Raw genomic sequence first — 15,636 nt, 5'->3', positions numbered from 1 at the left:
TTTATTGGAGTATAATTGCTTTACAGTGTTGTGTTAGTTTCTGCTGTATAACAAAGTGAATCAGGTATATGTATACATATATCCCCATATCCCCTCCCTCTTGCATCTCCCTCCCATCCTCCCTATCCCACCCTTCTAGATGGTCACATAGTACCAAGCTGATTTCCCTGTGTGATGCAGCTGCTTCCCACTAGCTATCTATTTTACATTTGGTAGTGTATATACGTCAGTGCTACTCTCTCACTTTGTCCCAGCTTACCCTTCACCGCCCTCCACCGTGTCCTCAAATCCATTCTCTATGTCTGCATCTTTATTCTTCTACATTTTAACTAGGGTTGCAAAACACTAAAGTATAACAAGAGAGCTGCACAGGTCCCCTTTATTTAGAAGCAGCTTCAGAGGTTTGGATTCATGACCCCCTTTCTTGTTGATCAGGAAAGTTGTATATCCTTTTGAACAGAGCAGGCCAGCAAGCTCTATTACTAATTCTCATTTTTGAGACACTCTGGACGTTATGGTCCAAAATAATTTGGGGGCTTGTTTTCATGGGCCAATAACTCCCAATGTCTCATACATTTTCTTCTATCATGGATTCAGACAGTAGGGAAATTTTAAATATTTACTTTGGAGGAGGGGATTATCATGGAAAAAGAACTATTAAAGGGTATGTGACCACATTTAAAATCTGTACTCACTCCTTGAATTTTGACTTGCAGTAGAAGTTTTCTATTTGGCCCCTGGGAATGAGCTGTAACCACCATTACTGTCATGCTCAGTGTCCTCAGCTGTCTATTTTGTGACACTGGGTCACCTCCCTCTCACATCAGAAGCTTCAAGTTTGCTTTTTACTGGTCATTTTGTTCACTTTGCATATGGTAATCTGAAAGATCATTATCAAGACATCAGTCACACATTAAAGGAACATTCAAGGAATACGGCTCACATAGGTGTTAGTGCAAAACAGATATGTAAGATGTACCATCTCAGGTCCTCCATCCCATCAAGCGTTCTGGGTTGTGGAAAAGATTCTAATCCTTCTTGACATTGAACTCAACCCCTAGACCTCTAATTTCACTAAGGATCTATCAAGGATTTGAACCTATTTTACTACCTTTTCACCACCTTTCATCTTTTACCTTGTCTTGGACACTATACATTTCATAAATTTATTCCTAGATAAGTAAAATAGTTCGTCTTGCATTTAACCTGTATCAATTCATAAGGCTTTTTCTCTTTTTTTAATGTGCTGAGAATTGTCATTCTCTCTGCTCACTATTCATACCAATAGTGCTTTGACCTTGACAATATTTTCTCTTTTTTTTCCTTGGTTTTTTTTTTTTTGGTTTTTTTTTGTGGTACGCGGGCCTCTCACTGCTGTGGCCTCTCCCGTTGCGGAGCACAGGCTCCGGACGCGCAGGCCCAGCAGACATGGCTCACGGGCCCAGCCACTCCGAGGCATGTGGGATCCTCCCGGACTGGGGAACGAACCCGCATCCCCTGCATCGGCAGGCATACTCTCAACCACTGCGCCACCAGGGAAGCCCGACAATATTTTCTCTTTAATGTAGCCCAAGCAGACTAGAAAGTTCTCATCATTTTAATCTTAGGTTGACGTAACTAATCGAGCCATTGTGTTGGTTTAGATATCTATTAGATGCTATCATTATCCACACACTTACCACTAGTCTTATATTTACAGTGAGTTAAATAAGGGGGCTGATTCTTTTAGACTATGTTGAAGGGATAAATGTGGAGCTGTCCTTGAAATTTTTCTTTTTATAATTATTTTTAGTAACCAACCTTATTGGCATCTGTGCCCATATTTCCTTATAACAACTTTATTGAAGTATGATTCATACAATTCATTCTTTTAAAGTATACAATTGAATGGTTTTAATATATTCATAGAATTGATCAACCATCACCACAGTCTATTTTAGAACATTCCCACCATTCCAAAAAGAGTGATTAGCATCACTCTCCATTTCTCCCCAACTCCCCCAGACCAACCCCTGCCCCAGCTCCGGACAACCACTAGTCTATGACTTTTCTCTCTTGATGTGCCTAATCTATACATTTCATATAAATAGAACCATACAGTATGTGGTCCTTTGTGACTGGCTTTTTTACTTAGCATAATATTTTGAAGGTCCATCTATGTTGTAGTGTGACATTTCTTTTTATTGGTCAATAATATTCACTTGTATACATATATATGTTTTATTTATCCATCCACCTATTGATGGATATTGGGGTTATTCCACTTCTTGGCTTTATTATGAATAAAGCTGCTATGAATATTTGTGTACAAGTTTTAGTCTAGACATATGTTTTTATTTCTTTGGGAATATACCTAGGAGTGGAATTGCTAGGTCATTAGTAACTCTGTGTTTAACATTTTGAGGAACTGCAAAACAGTTTTCCAAAGCCACTGCACAATTTTACATTACCACCAACAGCATATGAAGGCTTCAGTTTCTCCATATTCTCACCATTACATCTGCATTTTTCATTATAGCTTTTCTTACTGGTTGTGAAGTGACATTTCATTGTTGTTTTGATTTCTATTACCCTAATGACTAATGATGGTGAACATCTTTTCATATGCCTTTTGGCCATTTGTATATCTTATCTGGAGAACTGTCTATTCAGATACTTTGCCCATTTTTAATTAAGTTACCTGTATTTTACTATTGAGTTGTAAGAATTCTTTATATATTCTGGATACAAATCCCTTATCAGATATATGATTTGCAAAACTTTTCTCCCATTTTATGGGTCTTTGCACTTTCATGATCGTGTCCTTTGAAGCATAAAAGTTCTTAATTTTGATGATGTCTGTTTTGTCCATTTTTTTCTTTTGTGGCTTGTGTTTTTGGTATAAAAATCTATTGCTTCATCTCAGGTCACAAAAATTTACCCCTATATTTTCTTCTAATAGTTCTATAGTTTTAACTCTTACATTTAGTTCTTCAATCCATCTCAAGTTAATTTTTGCTGATGGCGTGAGGTATGGGTTCACCTTCATCCTTTTGCTTGTGGCTGTCCAGTTGTCCCAGCACCATTTGTTGCAAAGACTATTCTTTCCACCTTGAATTGTCCTGACACCCTTGTCAGCAACTGCCTGTAAATATGAGGATTTCTGCACTTTCAGTTTTTTTCTGTTGATCTATATCTATCCTTATGCCAGCACCACACTATCTTGAGTACTGTAGTTTAGTAGTAAATTTTGAAATTAGGAAGTGTGACTTCCCTGGGCCTCTTGAATTTCCACATGAATTTTAAGATCAGTTTGTCAATTTCTGCAAGGAAGCCAGTTGGGATTTTGATAGGGAATGCTTTAAATCTGTAGATCAATTTAGGAAATATTGCCATTTTAACAGCATTAACTTTTCTAGTCTATGAACATATAATCCTTTTCCATTTATTTAGGTGTTCTTCAATTTCTTTCAACAATGTTTTGTAGTTTTCAGAGTATATATTTTACATTTCTTTTGTCAAATTTACTCCCAAATATTTTATTCTTTTTGATACTATTATAAATGGAGTTGTTTTCTTAAATTTCATTTTGGATTTTTCATTTTATATATGTAGAATATATATTTATTAGAGAGTATATATGTGTATTCTATACATATATGTGTATTCAATGCACATATATATTCTACAATACATATAAAGAATATATCTAAAGGATATATGTATAAATGTATATAAAGAGTGTGTATATATATATATATACATATTCTGTATAGCAATACAATTGACTTTTTTTCTTTAACATCTTTATTGGATATAATTGCTTTACAATGGTGTGTTAGTTTCTGCTTTATAGCAAAGTATATCAGTTATACATATACATATGTTACCATATCTCTTCCCTCTTGCATCTCCCTCCCTCCCACCCTCCCTATCCCACCCCTCCAGGCTGTCACAAAGCACCAAGCCAATATCCCTGTGCTACGCGGCTGCTTCCCACTAGCTATCTATTTTACGTTTGGTAGTGTATATATGTCCATGCCACTCTCGCACTTTGTCACAGCTTACCCTTCCCCCTCCCCATATCCTCAAGTCCATGCTCTAGTAGGTCTGTGTCTTTATTCCCATCTTACTCGTAGGTACTTCATGACCTTTTCTTTTTTTACTTAGACTCCATATATATGTGTTAGCATACGGTATTTGTTTTTCTCTTTCTGACTTACTTCACTCTGTGTGACAGACTCTAGGTCCATCCACCTCACTACAAATAACTCAATTTTGTTTCTTTTTATGGCTGAGTAATATTCCATTGTATATATGTGCCACATCTTCTTTATTCATTTATCTGTTGATGGACACTTAGGTTGCTTCCATGTCCTGGCTATTGTAAATAGAGCTGCAATGAACATTTTGGTACATGACTCTTTTTGAATTATGGTTTTCTCGGGGTATATTCCCAGTAGTGGGATTGCTGGGTTGTATGGTAGTTCTATTTTTAGTTTTTCAAGGAATCTCCATACTTTTCTCCATAGTGGCTGTATCAATTTACATTCCCACCAACAGTGCAAGAGGGTTCCCTTTTCTCCACACCCTCTCCAGCATTTATTGTTTCTAGATTTTTTGATGATGGCCATTCTGACCAGTGTGAGATGATATCTCATTGTAGTTTTGATTTGCATTTCTCTAATGATTAATGATGTTGAGCATTCTTTCATGCGTTTGTTGGCAATCTGTATATCTTCTTTGGAGAAATGTCTGTTTAGGTCTTCTGCCCATTTTTGGATTGGGTTGTTTGTTTTTTTGTTATTGAGCTGCATGAGCTGCTTGTAAATTTTGGAGATTAACCCTTTGTCAGTTGCTTCATTTGCAAATATTTTTGCCCATTCTGAGGGTTGCCTGTTGTCTTGTTTATGGTTTCCTTTGCTGTGCAAAAGCTTTTAAGTTTCCTTAGGTCCCATTTGTTTATTTTTGTTTTATTTCCATTTCTCTAGGAGGTGGGTCAAAAAGGATCTTGCTGTGATTTATGTCATAGAGCGTTCTGCCTATGTTTTCCTCTAAGAGTTTGATAGTTTCTGGCCTTACATTTAGGTCTTTAATCCATTTTGAGTTTATTTTTGTGTATGGTGTTAGGGAGTGTTCTAATTTCATACTTTTACATGTAGCTGTCCACTTTTCCCAGCACCAGTTATTGAAGAGGCTGTCTTTTTTCCACTGTATATTCTTGCCTCCTTTATCAAAGATAAGGTGACCATATGTGTGTGGGCTTATCTCTGGGCTTTATATCCTGTTGCATTGATCTATCTTTCTGTTTTTGTGCCAGTACCATACTGTCTTGATTACTGTAGCTTTGTAGTATAGTCTGAAGTCAGGGATCTAAATGATATATGTATAAATGTATATAAATAGTGTATATATATATATATATATGTATACATATTCTATATAGCAATATAATTGACTTTTGTATATTGAGCCTGTTTCCTGAAACCTTTCAGAATTTATTATTGACTCTAGTAGCTTGATTGTTTTGTATGTGCTTGTGTTTCAATTAATTAATTAATTAATTTAATTTTTATTGAGGTATAGTTGATGTATAATATATATTTCAGGTGTACAACATAGTGAATTTTTAAAGATTATATTCCCTTTGTACTTATTATAAAATATTGAAATAATGCTAATGTTTATCACTTTCAATGGGCACTCTTGATATACCAGCCTAAGAATGAACCACCTAACCCAGATTCCATCGGAAATTTGCAAACAGCAGAAATAATGATGGGAAAAATAAACAAAACACCTTCAGTCTCTCTTACATTCACAACGGCTCTCACGTTTGTCCTTTATGCTGACAGCCAGATATTTAGGTTAGGCCAAAGTAATTTCTTAGATTATATATATTTTTTCTTCCTCCAAATTCCCACTGTCAAACTCTAACTTTTTGGCAGACCATCAATACCAGTTTTGCTGTCCACCTGGATCCTAGCTATGTATCCCTTTACTAATAGAACTTATATTTTTTGGCTCAAGGACTTTTTCTCCAGAGTACACTGGACTTTCTTGCTTTCACTGCCACATTTCAATTACAGACTCATTCCTACTCATGTACTCATGTTAATTTATTTAGTATCTTATCTCAATTCGGAGACATAGCCTCTAAACTTCTGCTTCTTTTTTTAAAAATTAAGTATAGTTGATTTACAATATTATATTTTTGCTTCATTTTTATCATGAAAATTTCTCCATGAGATGAATCTTAAGGGCTATATGACTTCCTAGATGTTTTGTCACATAAATCTCTTCATTGAGGACTCTACTAATTTTAACTTCCCCTTATTTGTACTTAAAAAAAATAATTAAAGCACTATTTCATGTTGATCTGAATGACTATTGGTTGTCCTGTTTTGGAAACTCCTAGAAAAGAGTCCAAGAGTGTGCTATATATAACACTTAAACCAGTGTCACATATAAATAAATTTAAGTTAACTTTTAAAAAATATAATGTTATTGCTCCTCCTTTGATTAGATTAGAAGTGAGGGTGAATGACATAGAAACAATCTTGGAACATGTGCCTTCAAAGCCACCACCCTAAAACCCTGATTTATGATGATGGCATAGAGGAAGATTAAATTATATTATGTGACATTATTCCACAAATACTTCCACTCATTCTGCCAGCCCACATTGCAAGGTAGATTCTTAATAGTGACTGTTACCCACTGAAATTTTAAAGTTAAAATTTGTCTTTGTTCTGTATCATACCCTCTTAGATCAATAGATAGGCCCATCCATTATCCATTATCATTATCATGGTGACTGGACATTGTAAAGTCCTAAGGTAACACTAAGAATCTTTTAATAGCTATTAGCCAAACCTAGTGAAATTTAAGATATTTCCCCATCCTCTGTTACTTGCCCTCAATTTCATGGTTAAAAGACATGTATATAAAATGAAAAGAAAGGACTTCAGACAAATTAAATCTGATAATTCAAAGAATACTTTCAGAACAAAATTTCAGAAGTGTTCTTTTTCAATGTACGCACTTTGTAGCTGTAGCTGAAATTAACATATAGAGTTATTTATTTTCCTTAATTACCATTCTTGCTTTCCCAATATTTTTATACTTCTAAAAGGCAAAGGTTTTGTTTTTTTTACTAAATAATGATGAATTTCTATTTTCATTTAGTATTTGCGACCAGCTCTCCTTAAAATAAATGAATTGTGTTATCAATTGAGTTTTATGGGACTTTGTTATATTGAAAAATATCACACTTACACCCTGCAAGAATTTAAAGTTGCACAAGCCGTATGGCTAGAGGAGGTGAGGAACTTTGTCTACAAGTTTCAAGAATTTTTTTTTCCCTATTACTGATACTTTGGTCCCACTAATGATACATATTTATCAATGTCTAGGTGACAGGGCGCCTAGAAGAATTTCGAAACGAGGCCAAAGAAGTGGTCAGAAAGGCTTGTCGAGTTGCTCTGTGTGCTGCAGGATTTATGCCTGATGACTGTGCATATGAACTTATTGAGGGTATGAAAGGGAAAGAACTCCAACAGATCAGAAGTGGTGGCTTTCTGAAATGTTAACTCGTTTTCATTCCACTTTTCTATTTTAAATAAGGACCCTATTTTTCAATTCTTCCAATCTTTGCTTGATAGATTATAAATTCAATGTATATTGTAGAAGGGGATAAAACAGTAAGTACCACAACTTCCTTGCATTACCCTTGCTTGTGTATAGTATTTCTAAACTGGTTACAGGACCTTTATTTCACAAGCCTTTTATAGTGGACTCAGGGCCTCTCTGCTTAAGCGTACGTCCAACCTACTAGTACAGACAATAGGTTTGTTAAAATTAAGAGACTGGATGGATCGCAGAATTGGCCCCAGCTGGTAGGGACTCTAAAGGATAATTTTATGCAGGCAGAAAAGGAGGGTAAATGTGTTCCTGGAAAGAGGTGGCACGGGACAGAAATCAGATCCTGTTAAAGAAGATGTTAGTAAGCTGTCTAGAGGCTTTTGTTAAGTTGAAATCCTTTGATGTGGAATTTGTTTGGATAACTGGGCTGTTTTCTGGAGTCTGAAATAGCTCATGAACCAAAGCATTTTGTCATTTTTGAATTTTACTTGTCTCTTAATCCATATTGAAAGAAATGGAGTTTTTACATAAGAATTCTTGTCTTTGTGTCTTCTGTTGTTCTTAGGTCACTGTAAAATGCCAGAAAGCGGAAGTCTCATTGAGTTGCCTACCTCTGGAGACTCCAAGAAAATGACATACACAGAGCAGGCCAGCAAAAGGCATCACTGCATGAGGCTAACGTGGTAAATTGTTATTCTTTCTTTCAAAAAAACTAGAGCATCCATCCTTCTCAAGTTTCATTAAAGTTAAAGCCATCATCACAGGATTCACTAGTGATAAGGGATTTGGAGGACACAGTAACCTGAATGCAGGCTCCAGAAGCCTGCCCTTCCAGCTGCCACCTAGCAAAGCAGCCAGAGAAGGTGGAGGGCATGTCCAAGGCCAAGAGCTCCTCTTTGATCACTAAGGCTTTGTTTCCCTCTAGCCCAGCCAGGAGCACTGGGCAGGCTGTAGTAAGGAGAAGTCAGGCACACAGAGATTTGTGGGCCTCCTGGAGTGGATCTGGAGGGTCAGCTCCACCTGTCTGGTCCCTAAAGAGCTACAGGCAGCTGCGTGGCCACACAAAGTTCCACCCTCTTCCTAAGGCAGGTTGCCACGGAGAGACCAGGGAAGAAAGTCCACCTTCCAGGATCTCACCAGGACCTTCCACCTGCTTACCCAACTGGGTCTTGCCATTGTCCCAGAGTTTGGATTCCACGTCATTCTAAAACCTCATCACTGCAACTAACTCTTGCAAACAAAATCACCAAACATTATCTGAAGAGTTGTATGTGGCACTAGAAAACACTGATGACTGTTACTCCGTGCTCACTAACTTGGTCCACATTTTACAACCATTTAATAAATCTTAATTGTGCCCCAGTTTATATGTGAGATAATCTGGTAGTAATGTCTGTATTGCAACAGAAGGCAGTGAAGCAGTCCTGAGGCCACTATCATAGGCTAGAGGCCCCTCAGGCTCCACTTAAGCAGCATAAAAAGTTATTTCAAATGCCTTGCTGACTCAGTTTACATTCTAAGCCCTCAAGTAGGGAAACATTAAATTTTCATCTTTGGATTAGCAATTGCTGTCAAACAACATTTATTCAATAGCAAAGATTTTATTACCATTAGAATGTAAGTCACAGACATATGTTTACTGATTTCTTCTTTAAAGCATCTTTTAAAAAAATCTTATGGCCCCTAATGAGCTATGTGCTTTTTTCATAACTATATTGCTCATTAAATATCCTACTGAATGGTTAGAATGCCTAGCTAAATTGATGCTATATATTTGAGTATATTTGTGTTTTAAAGTGAAGAGTGTCTAAGAACAACTGTTCTGGACAATTAATCTCTGATATTGTAATATAAATGGAAAGTCAAAGAGAAATTATGATATTTAAAATTTTAAATATTTGCATTAGAGTCACTTTCAAAAATAGGTAGTAAGTATAGAAAATTGAAGCAGTATTGTTTTTCTTTTTTTTATATTTCAATACTTTAATCTACAGTTACAGTATTTCACTTTTGTCAATTATTTGTTCCAATAATGCCCTTTAAGACATTTTGTTTTCTCTCCAAGAAATGATACAGTTCAAGATCATGTAGCTGTCATGTCTCTAATCTCCTTAACCTATGCTTTTTAGCTTTTCTTTGTCTTTCATGGTAGTGAGATTTTTGAAGAATACAGGTCAGTTGTTTTTTCAGATGTTCCTCAATTTGGATTTACCTACTAAAAACAGTTAGGATTTGTTTGCCGTTTTTCCCCCTAGACAGAGAGCATATAGTGAAAGTACTTGGATTACTCTCTGCCCTGCTCAGTTTGGTTATGTTGCACATTTGAAATACAGTTAATTGGATTGATTTGGTTTGTTTGCATTTACTTTAATGTTGTTTTCCCCCATCCTTGTTGGTTCACTTTTATTTTACTGAATATGTAGAATATCAGGATGACTTCAAAACTCAAAACTATACCAAAAGGCATTACTCAGAGATGTGTTCAGTCCCCTCTCTTTATATCCACCTCTAGGCAACCAAGATCTGATTTCCTTCCCTATAGTTTTTGCCTTTTCCAAAATGTCATATGAACAGATCTATATAGTACATAGTCTCTTGTGTCTTTTACTTAGCATGCTTTCGAGATTCGTCCATATTCCGTATCAGGAGTTCATCCTTTTTTAGGTATTAATTTCTTTGTTTCTTGCCATAACTTGGTAGATGCTGTCGTCCTCATTTTACAGATGACAAAACGATGCACAGATTAGTTAAATAAGCCCAGGTTCGTACAGGGAGAGTAGAGCCTGGATTTGAACTCTGGCAGTTTGATTTTTTTTTTTTAATTTTGAGATAATCATAGATTTGCAAGAAATTGCAAAAAACGAAGTGAAGAGAGGTCCTGTGTACTCTTCACTTAGTTTCCCTCAGTGGTTACACCTTACATAACTATAAATATAATATAAAAACCAGAAAATTGACATTGTATGGTGTACAGTGTATCATGTTATCACATTGTAGATTTGTGTAACTACCACCACAATCAAGATACAAAACTATTCCGTCACTGTAAATATTGCCCACATGCTACCCCTTTATAGTCATACTCACTCCTTCCCCCCCACCATCCCCAATCTTTTTTTTTAACATCTTTATTGGAGTATAATTGCTTTATAATTGTGTGCTAGTTTCCGCTGTATAACAAAGTGAATCAGCTATACGTATACATATATCCCCATATCTCCTCCCTCTTGCGTCTCCCTCCCATCCTCCCTAACCCACCCCTCTAGGTGGACACAAAGCACCAAGCTGATCGCCCTGTGCTATGCGGCTGCTTCCCACTAGCTATCTATTTTATGTTTGGTAGTGTGTATATGTCCATGCCCCTCTCTCACTTCGTCCCAGCTTACCCTTCCCCCTCCCCGTGTCCTCAAGTCCATTCTCTACGTCTGTGTCTTTATTCCTGTTCTGCCTCTAGGTTCTTCAGAACCTTTTGTTTGTTTTTTTGTTAGATTCTGTATATATGTGTTAGCATATGGTATTTGTTTTTCTCTTTCTGACTTACTTCACTTTGTATGGCAGACTCGAGGTCCGTCCACCTCACTACAAATAACTCAATTTCGTTTCTTTTTATGGCTGAGTAATATTCCATTGTATATATATGCCACATCTTCTTTATCCATTTGTCTGTCAATGGACATTTAGGTTGCTTTCATGTCCTGGCTATTGTAAATAGTGCTGCAATGAAAATTGTGGTACATGACTCTTTTTGAATTGTGGTTTTCTCCGGGTATGTGCCCAGTAGTGGGATTGCTGGGTCATATGGTAGTTCTATTTGTAGTTTTTTAAGGAACCTCCATACTGTTCTCCATAGTGGCTGTATCAATTTACATTCCCACCAACAGTGCAAGAGGGTTCCCTTTTCTCCACACCCTCTCCAGCATTTATTGTTTGTAGACTTTTTGATGATGGCCATTCTGACTGGTGTGAGGTGATACCTCATTGTAGTTTTGATTTTCATTTCTCTAATGATTAATGATGTTGAGCATTCTTTCATGAGTTTGTTGGCAATCTGTATATCCTCTTTGGAGAAATGTCTATTTAGGTCTTCTGCCCATTTTTGGATTGGGTTGTTTGTTTTTTTGATATTGAGCTGCTTGTATATATTGGAGATTAATCCTTTGTCAGTTGCTTCATTTGCAAATATTTTCTCCCATTCTGAGGGTAGTATTTTTTTTTCTTTTCAAGCTTTATTCGTCTAAATGACTATCTAATTGAGAACACAATGCATGTCGTAACAGTAAATTCTGCTAGCTACCTTTTGGATTATCTCACTGATAAGTTAAAACAGACACCTTCAGCAGATGTCATTCAGAAATGGATTACAGAAGAGAAGCCTGAAGTCGCTGATAAAAAGGTATATTCAGACACAATTAAGAAAATTCATTGGTCAACATTTATTGAGGAGTCCTTACTATGCACTGTGAATTATGCTATTTTCTGTGTACTGGAAAAATAGGAGAAGTGCTTAGAGAATTTCACAGTATAATCAGAGTCTACCATACACACATGAAATGACAGAATGAAAATCAGCATATCAGCAAGTATCTAATAGCAGAGAAAGCATCCATTGTGCTGAATATTACAGTCTCTCTCACAGGCACTTGCTAAAGGTTCCTCATGTGTTCACTCAATAAATATTCCTTAAGTATCTACTATGTACCAATCCCTATGCTGGGTATTGGGTACATGGTGATGAAAAGCATAGATAGAATACTTGCCCCCAAGAAGCTTACAGTTCAGGGGTCATCGTGAGCATGAACTGGCAGAGAGAAGCAGGGAAGGTGGTATAAATCAAAGATAAACAATGGTTTAGAGGCGAGGAGGAGCAAATCATGGGAGCAAACCTTTGTGCTTTCAGTGAAAAACCTCTTAGGAGGATGTTGGTCTTAGAAACACAGAGTAATGTGAGACATTTGAGATTAAATGCACAAATCTGCGCATTCTAACATAGCTTATCTGATAGCCCAATAAGCTTTTCCCCAGCTCCATCCATGACAGATACCTAAACACATAGCAAAACATGCATATCTGGTTTCATCAAGCTTCCTACCTTCATATCTCTGCATCCCCCCAGGAGACCCAATATGCAGTTTCAAGGCCTGTCACTCTTTGCCATAGTTTTCCTTTTCTCCAAAAGTTGAATTTTAGCTGCATACTCCTTTTCATTACTTTCTCTCCTTCCCTATTCTCAATTCCTTTTTTTCCTCAATACTACCACATTTTGAAAGTAACATTTATCTTTCTAATTATAAAAGTAATATATGCTAAGTGCAGAAAATTTGAAAAACACAGAAGTATACAAAGAAAAGCATCCTCTGCTATACCAAGTTAACTATTTCCAAGGGGGAAAGAAAGGAATCATACTCTACTTACTGCTTTATCACCTACTTTTTCCACTTAGCAATGTATTATGAAAAATCTCCCTAGTCAATATGTATTTGTTCCATATAACATTCTCACATAGAAATGTATTATACATCTTGTAAATAATTTTCTATTATTGATCACTTTCTCACTAGTCCAAATAATGCTGCAAAGAATATCTTTGTCTATACATTTTTCATACATCTCTGATTCTTCCCCTTAGAAGAAATTCCTAGATGTGGAATTGTTGGATCAGAAATATGCTCACTTGTTAAGGCTTTTGAAACTGATGCATAACTTTCTAGAACGTTTTGTGTCATTTTACAATCTTCCTAGCAATGTTCGAGAAGGAGCCTTTGGCCATATGCACACTAGATATTATCATTCATTTCAGTCTTTGTCCATCTGATGGATGTAAAGTAATATGTCACTACTTTTAACTGTTATATTCCTTTAACTGCCACCACAGTACGGGGATAAGAGTATAGGTCTCATGATGAGAAAGACCTGGGTGTCAGTTCTGATCTGCCACTTACAAACCAGTGTGTCCTTAATGAAATGTCTTACCTTCTCCAGATCGTAGTTTTCTCATGGGAATAAAAATGACGCCTGCTACATATGATTGGTGTGGGATTTACATGAATAGTTAGCACTGCCTGGCACACAGTAAATACTCAATAAATGTTACTGAATAAACTATTAATATCTTGAGGAAGAGAAGGAGGAGGATGTTGATTGATATTTCCTTTAGAAAATGTCAGATTATGCCCTTTGCCCATTTTTCTATTTAAATATCTTTCTATTTAATATCAATTATGATGTTATTAGTATATATTTCTATTGACTATATCAAGTATATTTCTATTTAAATATAACCAACCTTCTATCTGCATTCCTATATACATTACTGATATATTTTTCCAGTTTGTTGTTTGCCTTTCCACTTTGTTGATAGTGTTTTTACAAGGAGAGAAGTTTCACACTGCCATGTAGTCTTTCCATATTTGCCTTTATTTTTTAATTTCTATGGTAGTATTCTTTGAAAGACATGCCAACATTATAACATCAGCTAATTGTGTAAGCTTAAGTTTATGTGCCTTCTGTAATACAGAGGTTTTTTAAATTTTAGACCTTGGTACTTATATCTTTATAACACTGCAGAAGTACTCATTTCAGGGGGCCCCCGTGTTGGAGAAGCAGGAAGAAGATGAATCTCTCATTCCCATGTTTGTCACAGAACTGATTTTGACAGTCCAGTCACTGCTCTTTGAGCCTCCTTTGGAAGATTTTCTGGTATGTGTTTCCTCCTATAACATCCGTGTATAAATACCTTTCTGGAAAATGAAGCAACTGTTCTACTGTCACATGGTTGGCAGGGTTGCTATTGTCCCTTCTCCAAAATGATCGTAAGGAAAAGACAAAGCATTGTTCTGCACACAGCATGGCATCTACCTAAAAGGTATCTGAAAGTTCAGCACATTTTCTTTAACTTGAGACAGACTAGGGGCTTGGTAGGGTACACACCGAGAGAACAGAAGCTATACAAAATGTAAAATTGACTAGAGGCATCCCTCCAAGAAATCACTGTGTTGTAAGTACCATTTTTGAAATCTTTTCAAGTATGTTGCATCTGAGCGTTGTTTCGGTATCGACTGCTGTGCCGCAAATTACCACCTATTTGGCAGCTTAAAGCAACAGCCATTTATTACTTCAGTCTCGCGGGTCAGGGATCTGGGCACTGCTTAGCTTCTTCTCCGCTTCAGGGCCTCTCCATGCAGGCTGCCCTTCGGGGATTGTCTGGGCTGAGGTCTCCTTAGAGGCTTGAATGGAGAAGGATCCACTTCCAAGTTCCCTCAGGTGGTTGAAAAAAATTCATCTCTAAGCAGCTATGGGATTGAAGTCCCTGGTTTCTTGAGGGAAGTCCAGTGGGCACCACCCTTAGATCCTAGGAACCACCTATAGTTCCTATAGTTCATGTGGCCAACTCTATAAGCAATTTACAATATGGGTGTTTGATTCTTCAAGACCAGCTGGAGAATCTCCTTTGAGAAGGGCCCAATCCCTCTTTTAAGGGCTTTCACTTGATTCAGACAGGTCTACCCAGGATAATCACCTTTTGGACTAACTCAAAGTCAACCTAATTATATCTGCAAAGTCCCTTCAACTTTCCCTGTAATATAACATAATCATGGCTGTGGCATCCCATTACATTCACAGATCCCCCCATACTCAAGAGGAGGGGATTACACAGGGCATGTAAACCAGGGAGAGGGGATCTTAGGAGCCATCTTAGGGTTCTGCCTTCCCCATTTGGGTACAGGCATAGATTAATAAACCAATCAGAGTCTATATTTTCTGCCCTTAGCTGTGTATTGGTACAAAAGCACTAGTAGTCAGGATCTCTAGATTCTAGTCTTGACTCAGAATCTCTAGATTCTAGTCTTGACTTTACTCCTATGGGGAAACCACTTACCTCTCTGGGGTTCAGTTTATGCGTCTGTGAGATGAGGAGGCAGATGAGTTTTAAGGTTGCTTCCTCTTCCAGCAGTCTGTGATCCCGTAATTTATCAGATCATCAGGCTATTTTAGGTTATTTACAAGGACAAGCAG

General features: G+C 36.9%; 1 protein-coding gene across 1 annotated transcript in view; it reads left to right on the top strand.

The window, feature by feature from the left end:
- Positions 1-15,636, top strand: part of DNAH6 (dynein axonemal heavy chain 6) — a 292,860-nt gene that overhangs the window by 47,184 nt on the left and 230,040 nt on the right. Inside the window, exons 6-10 of the mRNA XM_027129214.1 lie at positions 7,168-7,302; positions 7,395-7,515; positions 8,189-8,306; positions 11,848-12,016; positions 14,203-14,319. Of these exons, the coding sequence (XP_026985015.1) occupies positions 7,168-7,302; positions 7,395-7,515; positions 8,189-8,306; positions 11,848-12,016; positions 14,203-14,319 (660 nt within the window). The remainder of the gene's footprint in view (positions 1-7,167; positions 7,303-7,394; positions 7,516-8,188; positions 8,307-11,847; positions 12,017-14,202; positions 14,320-15,636) is intronic.

This window comes from Aethalodelphis obliquidens, unplaced genomic scaffold (assembly GCF_003676395.1).
Source record: "Aethalodelphis obliquidens isolate GAN/ISIS:26980383/991018 unplaced genomic scaffold, ASM367639v1 scaffold35, whole genome shotgun sequence".
Lineage (NCBI taxonomy): Eukaryota > Metazoa > Chordata > Mammalia > Artiodactyla > Delphinidae > Aethalodelphis > Aethalodelphis obliquidens.
The sequence above is the reverse complement of the archived record's forward strand: the minus strand, read 5'-3'. Positions and strand labels throughout refer to the sequence as shown.